We start from the raw sequence: 16,630 nt of genomic DNA, 5'->3' as shown, positions 1-16,630 counted from the left end.
CGAGCAGTGGCCCGGCTTAGGAGTCCTGCGTTACCACACGGGGCCACCAGCCAATCTGGGACCACAGTCAGGGGGCTCCCTCTCCCAGTGACTCTCTTCCCCCATCCTGGCCTGTGAGTCCCCCTTCCCCCAGGTGCTGGGAGCAGCTGAAGATACCATGGGGGCCCTGGGTCCGGCCAGCATGGAAAGCAGGAGACCGGCCAGGCTGGGAGGGCAGAGGCTACTCACATTGGCTTCATAGCCGCAGGACTCGAAGATGAGTTTCTCCGGCTGGTGTTGCCAACTCTGCACAGGGGCATAGGGGGCAGCCAGGCTTGGGGGCCGAAGGGTCAGCTTGGCCTCTCGGTGCTCTTCCTGCAGAACACGTGGGGTCACAGGTCAGCTCGCCTGCTCAAGGGGTTCCCTGGCTCCCTCCTGGGTTCCACCTCTGGGAGCTCCAGGCCGGAGGCAGACAAGCCATTCCGATGCGCTGGGGCGGAGGTGAGGCCTGTCTATGCCAGAGAACTGGTGGAGAAGCAGGGACCTCAGCTGCCCGCCCACCCGTGAGCAGCTCAGCAGGGAAGGCTCTGTGGTGTCTGAGATGAGTGTAGATCTGATCCTGGTGTGGGGAGTCGGGGAAGTATCCGTGGCCAGGGATGCACTTTACAGGGATCCTCATGGCAGGAGCTGGGGTGTGGGGGAGGGGTGGGAGGCCACCATGGGCCAGGTGCCAGGCGATGGGGTCCTTAACTAGGCTGCTGGTGGAAGGAATGGGGAGGAGGGGAAAATTCAGGAAATTTATGACTTCCATTCCCAGCAATATGCAAAGTCTCTCAATACAGAGCAACTAAAACTGCTGGACGATGTGTGTTTTAAATCTTGTAAAATTCATGGTCGTGCTTGTGGAAAGGTAAGGGGAATCCCCAGAGGCCAGAACCGAGAAATATGAGTCACGAGAGAAAACAGAGCGAAGCTAGGGCTCACCCTGCGGGGACAAGGGACACCCAGCAACCTGTGTCTAACAGGCCAAGATGGGGCGAGACAAAAAGCCTGCGGTCCGTGCAAGGCGGGAGGGAGGACGGGCAAGTCGAATAAATGTGAGAGCCCTGAAAGCAGTGCCCTGGGCGGTGGGCTGGGAGCCCTGTCCTGCCAAGAGGAATGAGGGGACCCCATCTGTGGCTCCCTCCCGCCCACCTGGATCCTGAAGCGCTCGGCCCGAGAGGGCACCGTAGGGTCTTGGAGACTGTCGTGCCGCCTCCTGCCCATGTCCCCAGAAGGCAGCAGCAGATCAGCAGACCGGCCGGTGCAGGAGTCATTCTGGCTCAGGGGGGACGACGTCTGCGAGAGCAAGTCTTGGCACTGCAGCAGGAAGAAATCCAGGTGAGATTTGAGACTCATCAGGCCAGTCCTTAGGCTGTAGGTGTCAGCCAATCCTCGGGCTGTCAGGGCCCAGCTTGGGCAGGAGAATCAGTGAGAATAGGCACGAGCTGGAGGCCAGCACCCAGTGGGGAAACGGGCCACTGGGCCCAGCGTGGGTACAGTCAAAGTGACCAGATTCTTCCAGCCAGGAATCCCTAACAACCGGGTCCTGCAGGTGAGCACCCGGGTCACGAGAGCACCCTCCGGCCTGGTTGTAGGGCTGGGAAGCGATCTCTAGTTTATAAAATCGTCTGTCACAACTGATCGCAGGTCTTGGGGGCATGTGACCAAATCCAAAAGTCTTTCCTAAGAAAACACAGCACTGCCGGTTGGCACCCAGAGGCCTCACAAAGAGTATGAATCAGTCTTCACTTTCCATATCTGAATGTCAGCTGAGCCTGGTCCTCAGAACCAGCCTGGGCCCCAGCCTTCTCATGCGTAAGAGGAGGATAAAATAACGCCCACTTTGAGGCTGCCATAAACGGGCTGAGGCTTGGAGCCCAGGGCCCACCCCATCCACTGGCAGCCACGCAGCTTCATGGGTTTGGGGAGACTCATCCTGAACCACAGGCTCACAGTCTAACCCACTTTTCAGTCAGAGATTACCTGCCTTGAGCAACAAAGCATCTCTGAGGTTTTTAAAATCACAGGGATTTTCCTTCAGAAGATGGGGAGGGCCCTGGTCCCTCCGTGTGTTCCAGGCTTTGTCTCGGGTTCACGTCAGGCTGCCCGAGAGGGGGCCCCTCTGACCCACCCCTGCCCACCACCCCGGGCACAGCTCAACCGGACGTTCAGACATGGCCCCAGCCGTCTGGGATTCGGATATTTGTTTTCCTACTTTTGCCAACATTTGGCCCCAACACTGGGAAGGGAGGGATCAGTTGCTCCTTGACTGCAGAGGTGACACTGTCTCTGAAGAACTCCCAAAGAATTCTCCTCAGTTCCTAGCAACACGCAGCATACAAACATCCCTTCCCACCCGCCCCAACTCACCCTCAGCTGGGAAAACCGGGGGGGCTTCTGGGGCGGCTCCTCGTAGGGTCTGTCTGCCAGGGAGGCGATGATGCGCTTGCGATGGCCGAGCAGGTGCACCTTTAGGACCTGGGCAGGGGCGGGGAGAGGAAGGTCAGGCGGCAACTGGGCCCCCAGCCCCCAGCCCTCACCCCCACGGGCCATGCTGGCAGCCCAGGGACACTCAGAGCAGGGCTGTACTCACGTTGACAAGCTCCAGCTCCCAGAGGTTCTTCACAGTGTCAATGGAGCTGTAGCCACTCGACAGGAAGGAGTGGACATAGTCCTGCAGGCCCAGGGAGTCCAGCCAGGAGGGCACTGACAGGGGGCTGTTCCCATCATAGCCCAGAGCCTTCACCTGTGGGGCGAGGGCAGGAGGCGGGACTAACATCTCAGCACTTGGGACGAGGACCCTGGGGACCACGGGGACGCAGGCCGGTTCACTCAGACCACACCAGAGGCTGAGGCTGGAGTAGGTATGGGACAGCTCCTGAGGACCAACGAGGGGCCTGTGTCCTAGCATCCCCGAGTCGCTCCACTCACACAGCCTTCTCTACCTCAGCTCTGGTCTCGGGCCCCATCTGCGGACTACCAGGGCACCCCAGGTCTGGGAAAGGTGCCCTATCAGGTAAGGCTAGATGGGGAGGAGCGTTTGTGGAGGCCCCTACTGTGCTCTGACAAGATCACAGACCTGGTAGGACAAGAAAATGGTGTGTGTCTGTGAAGCGGGCACTGGCCTCACTGCTAGGACTCATTAGTGCTTCCTGAGCTCTGGGCAAGTGGAAGAGACTCTGTGCCAGCAGAGCTGAGGAGAGGCTCAGGCCTACCAGCCACAGCTCCCCAGGAGGCAGAGACTGCTTCCTCTGCTGCCCCGAGGGCCCCGGGCCTCCTGGGGAGGGCCTGGTCTCAGGCAACAGGCCAAGCCTGTGGGCACCAGGCTCCGCGCCAGGCAGATGCCTGCAGTGCCGTTCCTGAGGCCGGACTAGGTCCTGACTGTCCCTAGTGCTCTGCTGGCCTTGGGATGTGGCAAAGAAGTAAACAGGATACTGTCCTCCCCGCTGGGGCTCCCGAGATGAGGGGCAGACCCCCACAGTGACCTGCACATCCCCTGAGCCCCGCCCCGCCCCTGGCAAAGGCTGAGACCACGGAACTGTCGGTGGTCACCTTGGGCAGGGACCGCGCAGCCTGGAGCAGCTTCCGCCTGTGCTGTGCATCACTGATGCCGATTTCCCGCAGGTCTTGATCTTCCATCACATTAGGCCCCTAAGAGCAGAAAGGAGAACGTGAGGGCCTCCTGGACAAGGCCGCTGGCTCCCTCAGGGCGTCATGTCAGCCTGTCATGGCCCCTTGCCATGTTCTTCTCCTTCGCCACAGGCACCACGAGAGAATGAGCCCCAGGGCGCCCCGCGAGGCCAGGCCAGGCAGCAAGCAGCCTCATGCAGCAGGAAGACAAACCTGCCCAGGCTGCCCACCCAGCCCGAGCGGCTCCCAGAGTGCTGACCTGGGCTGGAGCAGGCAGGGCTGGGCACAGGCCCTCACCCACCTGAGCTGATGTGCATTTTCCTGGGAGCAGGTTTCATGACCCCCCAAGGTGAACAACAGGAGGATTAATCCCCAGATTCCTCACAGATGTGATTTTGTGATTTAAAGCGGCGGTAACAGCCACCTTGGGCCGGCGGCAGGGGCAGGCACCCAAGAAGCCTGCCTCACCCCGAGGAGGAGAGGAGTCTCAAAGTGGGGACCTGCCTGAGAGAGGAGGGGCGGCTGGGGCTCAGCCCACGTGGGGCAGTTCTCCCCAAGGGAGCAGCTGAGAGCAAAGAAGCCCAGCATGGCAGTGACGACGAGGAGAATGGCTGGTGTCTGCTGTGTTCTTGCTGAGTGACAGGGACGGAAAGCTTTTCTCTGGACCATCCCATTTCAGGCTCACAACCCTGTGTTAGGTTCTACTGGAATCCTCAATTTACAGATAAGGAAACAGACACACAGAGGTCAGAAACGTGTCTGAGGTCACACATCTCATGGTGGAGCTAGGATTTGAGGCAGTCGGACTGTACTCACCACTCCTAACCCCTATCATGGTGTCTTTTATTTCTCACAATGGTGTCACAAGATAGGTTTTTTCAGATTATGATACATGAAAAATCATGGGTTCTGCCCTGTCCCTCAGCCACAGCGTCCACCCCCGCCGAGGGCAACTGTTACCACTTTCCTGGATGTCCCTCCAGAGCCCAGCTGGGCACCTACACACATGTGCATGCTTCATTTTCGCACAAATGTGATTGTTGTACACATTGTTCAACACCTCATTCTTAACTACTTAGTATATACAGGAGGTCACTCAGTATATGGAGACCTGTCTCTTCTTTTAAAGCTGCATAATCATCCAGATTATGGACATCTTATAAATTGCTAAACCATTTCCCAGTTGAAGGACAATTGTTTCCAATTTCTGCTTTTACAAATGATGCTGCATGAACCTCCCTGTATGTGCATCTTTTCTATGGTGGTTATCAGGAGAGATTGCTGCCAAACCATTCTCAAGAGAGAAGAAGAGAGCTGCAGGCATCACTCTGTCTTCAGGCTATACTACAAAGCTACAGTAATCAAAACAGTATGGCAGACACATAGATCAGTGGAACAGAATAGAGAGCCCAGAAATAAGCCCACGCTTATATAGTCAATTAATCTATGACAAAGGAGGCAAGAATATACAATGGGGAAAGGACAGCCTCTTCAATAAATGGTGTTCAGAAAACTGGACAGCTACCTGCAAAATAATCAAGCTGGACTACTTTCTCATACCATAAAATGGATTAAAGACTTGAATGTAAGACCTGAAACTATAAAACTCCTAGAAGAAAACATAGGCAGTACACTCTGACATCAGTGTTAGCAATATTTTTTGGATCTGTCTTCTCAGGCAAGGGAAACAAAAGCAAAAATAAACAAATAGGACTATATCAAACTAAAAAGCTTCCAGACAGTGAAGGAAACTATCAACAAAATGAAAAGGCAGCCTACTGAATGGGAGAAGATATTTGCAAACAATGTATCAGATAAAGGGTTAATATCCAAAATATACAAAGAACTCATACAATCAACATAAAAAAACTAAACAACTCGATTAAAAAATGGGTAGAGACTCTGAACAAAAAATTTTCCAAAGACATGCCAATGGCCAACAGACACATGAAGAGATGCTCAGCATCACTAATTGTTAGGGAAATGCAAATCAAAACCACAGAGAGATATCACTTCACAGCTGTCGGAACGGCTACTATCAAAAAGACAAGTAAGTGTTGGCAAGGATGTAGAGAAAAGGGAACTCTCGTGCACTGTTGGTGGGACTGTAAACTGGTGCACTGACAGATGAATGAATGGTGTGGTGTATACACACACACACAGGAATAGTACTCAGCCATAAAAAAAAGAATGAAATCTTAACATTTGTGACAGTGTGGATGGGGTCTAGAGGGCATTATGCTGAGTGAAATAGAGAAAGACAAATACCATATGATCTCACTTATATGTGGGCTCTAAAAAATGAAAACAGACTCATAGATACAGAGAACAAACAGGTGGTTGCCAGACGGGAACTGGGTGAGGTGGTGGGGGGAAGACATAGGTGAAGGGGATTAAGAGGTACAAGCCTCCAGTTACAAAATAAATAAGCCATAGGGATGTAATATACAGCATAAGGAATATGGTCAATGTTGTAATAACATTGTATGGGGACAGATGGTTACTATACTTATTGTGATCATTTCATAATGTATGCAAACGTCAAATCACTATGTAGTACACCTGAAACTAATATAATATTGCATGTCAATTATATTTTGATTTAAAATTTTCAAAAAAGGATTAAAAAAAGAACAGAAATCGCTTGGTCAAAGGGGTATGTGTATTTAGAAGTCTGACAGATATTTATACTCCTATCAGTGCAGCACTGTGCAGAAGTGGCTTATCACTGCACATTTCTTATCACAAGATCATCCCGCTCATAGATGAACTCAAGCATCTTTTCACATTTTATCTACCAAGCACTTACATAGCACTTACTGCCCTCCTCCATGTTTTCCATGCTTTGCACCTGCTAAACCATTGAATAATAGGGACCACTGTTACCCCATTTTACATCTCAGGAAGCTGAGGCCCAGAGAGCATCAGTAACTTCTGGGGCAGAGTTCAGCCCGATGCTCATGTCCCCGCGGCTCTGGGCCGGGCATGCGGAGCAGCTGCAGCTCCTTTTCCAGGAATTACTCACTTTATCCTTTGCATGTTTATCTATGGAGCTGTTGGTCTCTTCTGTATTTGACTTGTAGGAATTCTTTATACAGTAAGGAACCTAACCCTTTATGAAGAGTTAGGCACGTGTCTTTCCTGATTGTCATTGTCTTTGGACTATTACGCTGGCTTTGCTCATGCAGAACCTATCAGCCTGCACCTGAACACACCCACTTTTCTCGTGGAGCTTCTCTAAGTTCTGTCAGCCTTAGAAAGATCTCCCGCTCCAGGATGTTTAAAACAATTCTTTCACATTTTCTTCCCGTAACTTTACAGTTTCATTTTTTACAATCAAATCTTTAATCTATCTGGAATTAATTTTGATGTAAGTTTTTTTTTTTTTTTTTTGGCGGTACGCGGGCCTCTCACTGTTGTGGCCTCTTCCGTTGCTGAGCACAAGGCTCCAGACGCGCAGGCTCAGTGGCCATGGCTCACGGGCCCAGCCGCTCTGCGGCATGTGGGATCTTCCCAGACCGGGGCACGAACCCGTGTCCCCTGCATCGGCAGGCGGACTCTCAACCACTGCGCCACCAGGGAAGCCCTGATGTAAGTTTTAAGGGTCAGGATCCACTTAATATTTTTCCCAGGCAGGCTGTCTTATTTCTTGAATGAGCTATCTTTTCCCATTGATATGAAATGACTTCTGAGGTACCCTAAATTCCTGTGTTTCCAAGACTTTTTCTGGACTTTTTATTCTATTGAGGTGGGTATTACTTATGCCCACTTTACAGATAGACAAGTTAATAACTCAGGCAAGCTCATGCAGACCACCAACTGGTGGCCTCACCTTTGTACCCAAGCTGTAGTGACTGCTGGTGTGAGAGCTTCCCCAGAGCCTGCGCATGGTGACAAAAATTTTGTCCTATAGAGGACACAAAGAGGACAAGCCATAAGCTCAAGAGACTCCAGGTGAAGATGGCTCTGAAGGCAGACTGGACTCCCTGCTCAGGCCACACGCACACCTTCTGCTGGGACACTAGGGAGCCCTGGGCCTGCAGAAGGTCCCCTGGGCCCTGGCACCACTCCAGGTCTGACCAGATCCCAAGTCACCCCTGAATCTAGGAGTCACCACGCCGAGTTCCTGCAGTCATTCTGGGCCCAAATCTAGGGTGTGCTGATGGGGAAAAGCAGAGAGTGGGGCTGTCTGCCCAGACTTTCTACTTGATGAGGAGGACACCTCAGTGAGGACCTGACAAGTGAACCTCCAAGAGGGTGTCACTGCGGCGATGTTCTGAACACCCACTGTTAACCCCAGCATTTACTCAGAAGCCTTCACAAGCTTTTAGGGTAACATTAATACTGGACTGAAGGCTGACAACCAGGAAAACCAGATCCAGATGGGGACAGGACCTTCATTAAGCAGAGCCCCCAGTCAAGAGAACTGGGGACTGTATGCAGCTTTGAGGAGAAAGAGGCAAATGGAAACAAAACCAAAACAAAGGATGTGATGGAAAATCAAAGCAAACAGTTGCCACAGCACGTCCTGGGCTCAGTGCAGGGTCCTCCTGAGTTCCTGAACTTGCCACATCTACATTCTGCGGGATTAGTTCGTGTGGTGACTATAAGGTGCTCCAAATCCTCAAAGGCAAGAAACATTCTGGAAGTTACTGTATCCTCTTGACTGAGGAAGAAACCTTTACACGAGGAGTTTTATGGGGAAGAGGGACTTCTGCTTTGTTTACTTTCTACCACACTAACATTTACTGAGAGCTGACTATGTGCCAGGCCCTGTTCCGAGTTCCTAGTGAGTAAACAGTTAGGGAGCTCATCAAATAGAACAGCTCATCCACCTAAGCGAAATCTGAAACACAACTAGTTGACACTTGGCTTGGTTGGGTTCTGTCCTTGAGGGAGAGGGGGCAGGAGGGCGGGGGTTCCCAGCCACAGAGGTGGGAGCAATGCCACAACACCTCCTCCTCCTGGGTGGGTGTGTGCATGCAGTATGTCTGCGTGTGGAAAAGCAGGCTAGGAGACAGTGCACCTGGGCTCTCCTGCTCTGGCCCCAACACGGCCCGTATCAGCCCCTGCAGGACCTGGCCTCCACCCAAGCAAAGGCCTGTATGTTCTGATGCAAGCGTGACTACTGGGCAGAGCAGCGCTAGACTGCACTCGCCTTGGGACAGGGTTTCGTCTCTCAGCAGTGGTTTCCAGACTTTCCACCTGCCCCACCCCCTCCAGCCTCATTTCCATATTCAGTATTCTCATTCTCTCTCTCTCTCTCTCTCTCTCTCTCTCTCTCTCTCTCTGCCAGGAGTCATAAAAAAACAAAGGCTGAAACCTCCTCTCTTGGGGGAGAAAGAATGGGACAGAGCTACTGTCCAGGCCTGATTCTGCCTCAGGGGAAAAGCCTGGCACTGGTGCTTCCCCTGCAGCCCCTCCCTCTCCTTTCTGCCTCCCAGTCCTTTCTTGGGCCTCAAGGAGCCAGGGGCTGTGAGAAGAGCTACTCCAGACAGAGGAGGCACGGAATTGGGAGAAGTGTGTTGCTGGGGGTGGGGCCTCAGCCTGGACGCACATGAAAATGCAAATTAAGACCTTAAAACATTAAATATTAGTAGTTAGCATTAAATACAACAAAAAATTAAAACAAACTTCAATTTGAAGGATGACGTTCAAATTGAGGGAAATAAGTTCAGATATTGTGTGGCTGTGTCCCAGTCATCAAAGGTCTTAGAGAAACTTCCAGCTGTTTTTGAAAGTGCGTGAGTGGAGTGATGTCTTCAGGGAGGCCATTCCGAATTGGGAATGGTAAAATGTAAATATGAGACACACAGGACACAAAGTATTTAGCTGCCGATCCGTGAGACCTCTTCCCAAGTGAATCCCATACTTGAACTTGGGAATATTTGCTAGCAGTGTTCTCCCTGATGAAACTTCTCTCCAGAAGCAACCACAGTCAGTGAGCCTAAAGAGCATTTGGCATTTCCTCAAGAGGACGTCCTCATCAGCTAGAAACACGGATCAGACTGACGCTTCCAACTACTTAATCATTTTCCTGAAGTCATGGGCTCAGTTCCCAAATGCTGTGGCAACCAGGTAGGTGTGGCACCAGCTACTTGCTCTGTATAGTCTGTCATATTTTAAAGTTTCTAACCCCATTTTTTATCTCCAAGAATGGGAAAGTGGAATGTACAGAGTGAAGGAGAATACAACGTTGGGATAAAACACTAAACTTTTGTTTTTCGAGGCAGAACACTCAATTTTCTACCTTATTTCCTAATTTTTATTTTATGATAATATTGAAAATTGGCAAGTGTATAAATGTTAAAAACTTCTAATTGCTAAAAAGCACTGAGAAAATGGGAGCTAGCACTTAGAATAAGAAAGACAAAACTATTAAAAAAAAAGACCTTTAGAGCAGATTACTCTAATCAAGGGAAGGAAGGGTGGGAGGATGAGGGAAGTACCAGCCTGAGTGAACTGAGCAGCCAATACTCACCACACGCATGGCTGTATTGATCTGTGGCACCTGCCTGAGCAGCTAAAGCTCCTTAAGCAGATAAGCAGCTCGGTGGGCGGGCGAGAAGCCCCCACATCTCCACCTGGGCCCGAGGCATCCTCCAGAGTCTCTGTGCACCAAGGGGGTAGCTCAGAGCTTCCCTGGGTCCTGGCTATTTCAATGTGATACTTATGCTGCCCCTCTGCCTTCCAGAATTTTGTAGATTTCTACTGGGCCCTGCTTCTATCTCTCCCTCATATTAACAAAATAAATAAATAAAATTGTTTTCTGAGTAGAAAAGTTATATAAGTCTATTATAAAAAATTAATAAAGTACAAAGAAAAATGTAAACGCCACTTATAAATCCATTACCTCTGGGGGGTAAAAAACACCCCAGGGTTACCATTCTGATGAATTCTTTTAAGTGGCTTAATATTTTTTAAAAACTGAGATTGGGATCACTTCTAGTATTTCAGTGTATTTTTCTAAGCTTTTATTGTAAAAAAAAAAAAAAGCAAAAGTTGGGATTGTGGTATATGTATTACTTATTTAACCTGCTTTCCCACATGCTGACATACTGCGTGCACACACCTCCTCGTGACACGTAACCACCTGCTTCCACTGCACACTCTCTAGTTCCTGGGCATCCCATAATCTCACCCGCCACTGGACATTTTGGCTCCTCCTTTGCACGTAGTTTTCTACCATCCCCAGAACATGTTACTGGCCACAACGACGGAGTTGTTGTGGGCATTGTCATCTGGGGGGAGGGTCACTGAACATGGCACAGGACCCTGGCCTGAGCCAGGACCGCCTTCCCAGGCTGGGGTTGCAGTGACCACACACGCACACTGGTGGGTGAGCCAGGAGGGAGAAGGGTGAGCACACGAGTCTTCCTCGCCCAGACCATAGCCCCAGACCCGGGCCGGCCCAGGGAGAGTGGGAAGGAGCACTGGGAAAGGGAAGAGGAAGCAAGGAGGGGCAGGGCTCTGCTGCTCACTGTTGTGGCCTAAAAATCTTAATAATGATGGAAAATAGAAGCCATGCTCCCTGAAGCATCACCCATCTACTCCTGCAGGGGCTGAGGGCTTTCTGTGCACCACACAAGGCAGCTGTGGTATAAAGGGATAAGAACTGGGTTCAAATCCCCTACAAAGTCAGAACCTTATAAACAGGAACAAAGCCACCTGCCTGTCCAGGTTAAACAGGAACCGGCGCTCAATGGCTCCTCCTGTGTCCACCTGTTCACCGCTGCCTGGCCCAGCTGACTCCTGCCTCCCTGGAACTTGGTCATAGAACTTCCCAAACTGACACCTTCCCCCAGCTCACGGGTGGCCTTATAAAAAGCTCACCAGCCTCAGTAACAGGAGCAGCTCAGGCTTGACCCACAGCCCCTGCTCTCCTAACGATCCCCACCCCTACCCGGCCCAGCCATGTCCTCAGCTGGAGAGACAGAACTCGATGGTGACAGAGAGCAACTAGTTCCAAGAAGACGAGGATGAAGTGCAAATGTTACCAGCTCCTAGTTCCAGAAGCCAGACCCCTCTCCCCTGTCAGTCTCAAGGGAAGGGTTGTCAGGGACGGCTCTCCTCCTGCGTTCTGGGAGGCAACACCCCTCGTGACCCTTGTTCTCCCAGGCAGGTCCCCAGTGTCCCCCTTCTCTTTGTACCAGGAGCAGCATCCTTCCATCCATCTGCTGCTCGTCACCCCCAAACACCTGCCTTTCTGAGGCCTCATCTGAGGTCAAGATGCCACATTCACCCCCAAATCACCAGTGCAGACTAGCGAAGCCCAGAGTCAAAGAGCCTGGATCCGAGACCACCCAAAGCAGGCTTTAACCTCATGGATCTGAGGACAAAGCCGATTTCTGCTTCCGCTGCAGAGAAATCACCACCTTACGTTCCCACACACGGCCAAGGCCACAGTCAGTCTCGATCGTTGCTGTGTGTCACCACAGCTAACACTGTGCCCCCTTCAGAGCTTATGTGCAGAAGGAAGCAGTCAAATGAGATTCCATGGGACGGGGACAGATGGGGAGGGAGGCAGAGCAACTTGCCCCAAATCATACAGGGGCGCCTGGAGGAAACCCAGGTCTCCCGACTCTCAGCTGGTTCTCAGTGCGAGTAGTTAGAACCCCGTGTTTTTTCCTAAGCTTTGCCCCATCCAGCTTCCTTAACCGTGGCTTCAGCCAGCTGCCCGCCGGCCTGGCCCTTCCCTGAGGGTGGAGGGCAAGAACGCCTGCTGCTGGCCTGTGGTGGGGGCGGCAGCTGCAGGTCCAGAGGGCTCCGGTAGCTCCAAGCCAGTGCCGAGAGCTTACTGCGGTCTGGGCCCCACTAGCTCCTTTGCCAGCCTTTTGCAGAACAGCCCTCAACACAGAGTGGGCGGACGGAATGGTCTGCCTGACCCGACGGGCACCTCGAGTGATGCGCTGGCCTAGCCCACTGGCTCTGACTTTGAAGGATGTGCTGAGCCTGTGGCCCAGCCTCAGCGTCTTCCGGTGAAAGGGGGGCATGGGGGCCAGAGTGGGAGGCGAAGGCACTGCTCTGGGCCCAGGAGACCCAGCTTCCAGCCACAGCTCAGCTGTCTGCTTGAGGAGCAGCCTGGAGCCAATGACTTAATCCCAGAGTCCTGAAAGTGCTGTCCATGGACCCCAGGAGTCCACAGATGGGCTTCAAGGATGCCCGGGGACACCTGAGTTATAACTGACATTTGACAGAGACACACGGGCCCCACTGCTCTGCCCCCTGCACTGCTGCACCTGTACACTGGTGGGGGGGGGGGGGCGTGTACTAACCGAACACAACGGACGTGCTGAGATGCCAGCACGGGACCCCCTGCTGCTGCTCACGCTGGGATATCAGCAACTGGAAGCTACATCAACAGGATGTGTTCACCAGTCCCGTTCCATCCTAAGGTGCAGTTAGTTAAATCGACAGACATGCAAATAGTTCTCAAACTCCCTTCCACTGTGAAGGGGACCAGAGAAGGCCAGAGCAGCACCGGGGGCACGTAGAGCTGGATGCTGAACAATTCCAGCCGCTGTCACTCTGAATAACTCCAGGGAGAGCAAGAGAGCACACGCGCCCGGAAAGGGGTCCAAAGGGAGCCTGGCTCTCGTCTCAAGGTTCAAGGGCCCAGCAGAGACGAGGAACCACCTCAACTCCTGGGACACTGCGGAGCTAAGTTCTTAAGTGACCACAGAATTTAGTCCGGGAGGCAGGATCCACACTTGTCTAAGAACATTCCTCTCAAAGCCTTAGCTCCACCGCCCCTCCAATGACCCGGCTGAGGGAGCTCTCCCTCTCAGGCCCTGCTACACGCTGGGGCCCAGGAACCCCTACCACACCCACACCCCACTGAGCAGTCAGCTCCCAGAGTGCTCTGCAGAGATGGGCCAGAGTTGGTGCAGAGAAGTCGAGGCGGGGAGGCAACCTGACAGCAGTGCCCGCAGCGGCCCCTTGAAGACGGGGAGGAAAGAAGACAAAGGGAGGGACATCGGAGGGTTGCGGTGAGGAGGTGCCGTGGGGAGCCAGGGCGGGAACCCAAGGGCACAGCCGGCTGCACACATGAGGCCGGCTTCCGGGGCTGAAGAGTGCGGCTAATCTGGGGAACAGGAGCAGGAAGGGAAGCTCGGGGGTCTGGGGACCTGGCTGGAAAGCTTCAGGGAAGCCAATAAAGAAGGACCTCCTTGCCGAGCTTACGCCTTTAGCTCTTGCAGGGCTCGGTCCTTTTCACCTGCCATCCCTCTCCCACTCGTGGGACCAGCTGGCACAGTCTCAGAAACAGACAGGAAAACAGGGGGAGGCTGCCTGCATGTGGCAGAAGCCTGTGAAGAAATAAATGGACGGGAGGAGCACGAGGCCTCCCTGACGCTGCCCCTAAGAGGCAGCGGGCTTGCCGGCTCAGTCTCTGTTTCCAGCCCATCCCGAACCCGCTGCCAGACTCATTTCCGCTTTCAATTTGTCCAACACCCAGCCTCGACCACCTCCCACGTGCCTGCTCTCCACTCCACCCTGCTGTTAAGGGGCACCATGACTCCCGGGAAGCTCTGCCTGGGGAGGGCACAGCCACAGGACCCTGCCTCCCAGGCCCAGGGCTCAGAGACCTTGGGGCTCCCCCAGAGCGTGCTTTCGAGGCTCCTCGCAGTCAGGCCCAGCCCACCTCTGCTGCCCAGTCAGGGCCCTGCCCTTCTCTGCACCTCGAGCCAGATTCCCCTCACCACAGACAGTGTGGGCCTCTCCCTGGAGTCTTTCCAAGACCTGCAGGCCTCTACAAAACCCTCAGGACAGCAAGTAGAACCCAGGGGTTCAAAGTTGGACAGATCTGGGCTAGCTTCCCAGTTCTGCCACTTCCTGGCAGTGCCTCCACCCTCTGGGCCCCAGTGGCCCCATCTGCGACTTGATGGACAACCGCCCCAGGGCTGGGCGCCAGCTCAGTGCCCGGCAGGCGGTGAACCCTGGGTAAGCGCAGGGCCTCCTCCCTGCGGCAGCACTTAACACTCGGCCGCTCTGTTGTTACTATCGCGCTGTGTGCTACCTTCTCCCAGCTCATCTGTCAAGTTCCTTAAGGCTCCTACATTATCTGCTTTTCTGATTTCAGATCCATTCATTGTAAGAAATGAATGGAAATCATTTCTTAATGATTTTAGCAGAAAATAGCAGAAAATCTATTTCACTCCAAAAAAAAAGAAAATGAAGCCACCCATAATCCCCGAGATAACTGACTGTGGAAAACATTTTGGCTCACTCCCTGCACCTCTAGATGTTTGCTTTTTTGAAAATTAAGGTCATGTTGCACATGGATTTTTGTGTCTCAATTTCTTCACTCAACACTCCAAGGTGAATGTTTCTCCACATCAGACAGTCTTTTTTTTTTTTTTTTTTTTTTTTTTTTTTTTTTTTTTTTTTTTTTTTTTCCGGTACGCGGGCCTCTCACTGTTGTGGCCTCTCCCGTTGCGGAGCACAGGCTCCGGACGCGCAGGCTCAGCGGCCATGGCTCACGGGCCCAGCCGCTCCGCGGCATGTGGGATCTTCCCAGACCGGGGCATGAACCCGCGTCCCCCACATCGGCAGGCGGACTCTCAACTACTGCGCCACCAGGGAAGCCCCAGACAGTCTTAAAAAACTTTTTAAATGTCCACATCATACCCCAGCGTGAGAAGCACCGCCATTTACTCAATGAACACTTCCGTAAAGGGAGGGCAGGCCAAGTCCCAGGTACAGAGACCTGCACCAGCACGCGTGAGCTGAAAACCTGCCAACCACAAATCACCTTCCTTCCGCGCTGATTAACTGCATTTCCTCCCTTTTCCAGAGAAAGCCCATTTCCTGTGCACAAGATTTGTGGTGAAAAAAATGGAACTGGCTCTGACGCACGAGCCAGTGTGGTGAGCTGCCGGCAGATGTGTGAGCCTGATTCCCCGTCCCTTCTCCCAGGGTCTGGGGTCAGTCCCATCAGCCTTGGGAGCGAATACCTGGCAGACCATGCTGCCCTGCCCCTGCCCCGTGCAAATCAGAGGCCCTTTCTGCCTGCAGACAACAGGGTGTGAAGAAAGTTCCAGGTGCAATCCTTGCTGGTCCAGCTCAGTCATCACATCACAGGAGGAAGAGCCAAGAGAAAGAGGGTGTTGAGCTTAGACAAGACAGGACCCAGGAGGCCGTGACAGAGGTCTTCAATTTTCTAATGGGCTTAAGTGTGTTCTGTGTGGCCCCAAAAGGTAAACCTGGTTCAATGGACAGAAACCACAAGGAAACAGATTTTGGCTCAATATAAAGAATGCTCTAAACCAGCCCAAGCAATGCAGAGAGTGAATGGGCTATACCTTTGTAAGGTGGAGAAGCCTGTTACTGGGAAAACATCACGGCAGAGCTCATCTGGAGGGGATTCGGGCACAGAGGGGATGATGAGACCACACGATGTTAAAGTCCCTTCCACGTTGAGAGGGAGCTGCGCAACCCCCCTCAAATGCCCTATACTCCTCCCACAACAGCTCGGAGGAGCCCGCCACAGGGAGATTCCATAGCAGCCATCAGTTTCCAGATGTTCCTACTACATCTAGAGTCTGGATGGCTTCCTGGGAGCCACTTGTGCATCTTGTAGAAGAGTCTCCAGGGTATTTCAAAACTAAGGGAAACATTTACAGCCTATTGGAAACCAAACCACACGGGGATAATACCACAGCTAACATGATGTAAGTTATACCATACGCAAGGAGGGAATGTTTCTAAACAAAAATGCTCCCTTCTTGTGTGTTTTCTTCCTGTTTTTTCTGGTTGCTAAAACTTAATTAGCCTTGCAGTCCATCTGGCAACTTACATGCAATTACCCAGGATACTTTGCATGGCTACTCAGGCCACTCGAGGTCTGAGAAGGGACAGGCTAGGCTGTGGTGTAGTCAGCATTCCTTCCTGCATGGACTCTGCCTGCCAGCTGCCCCTCCAGAACCGAGAGGAGAGAGAGGAACAGCTCGCACCCAGAGCAGCAGGAGAGGCCTGGAAG

The 16,630-nt window shown here is 52.6% G+C and overlaps 1 protein-coding gene across 9 annotated transcripts in view; it reads right to left on the bottom strand.

The window, feature by feature from the left end:
- The window catches only part of ANKS1A (ankyrin repeat and sterile alpha motif domain containing 1A), a 190,953-nt gene that overhangs the window by 7,445 nt on the left and 166,878 nt on the right, over positions 1 to 16,630 (bottom strand). For all 9 annotated transcript variants that reach the window (XM_032647518.1, XM_032647519.1, XM_032647520.1 and 6 more), the window contains 5 exons: positions 3,574 to 3,672; positions 2,615 to 2,767; positions 2,392 to 2,499; positions 1,174 to 1,338; positions 229 to 354 (listed from right to left, as the gene is read on the bottom strand). In XM_032647518.1, coding sequence (XP_032503409.1) covers positions 229 to 354; positions 1,174 to 1,338; positions 2,392 to 2,499; positions 2,615 to 2,767; positions 3,574 to 3,672 — 651 coding nt within the window. The remainder of the gene's footprint in view (positions 1 to 228; positions 355 to 1,173; positions 1,339 to 2,391; positions 2,500 to 2,614; positions 2,768 to 3,573; positions 3,673 to 16,630) is intronic.

This window comes from Phocoena sinus, chromosome 11 (assembly GCF_008692025.1).
Source record: "Phocoena sinus isolate mPhoSin1 chromosome 11, mPhoSin1.pri, whole genome shotgun sequence".
NCBI lineage: Eukaryota > Metazoa > Chordata > Mammalia > Artiodactyla > Phocoenidae > Phocoena > Phocoena sinus.
This window is presented reverse-complemented; position numbering and strand designations above follow the sequence as displayed.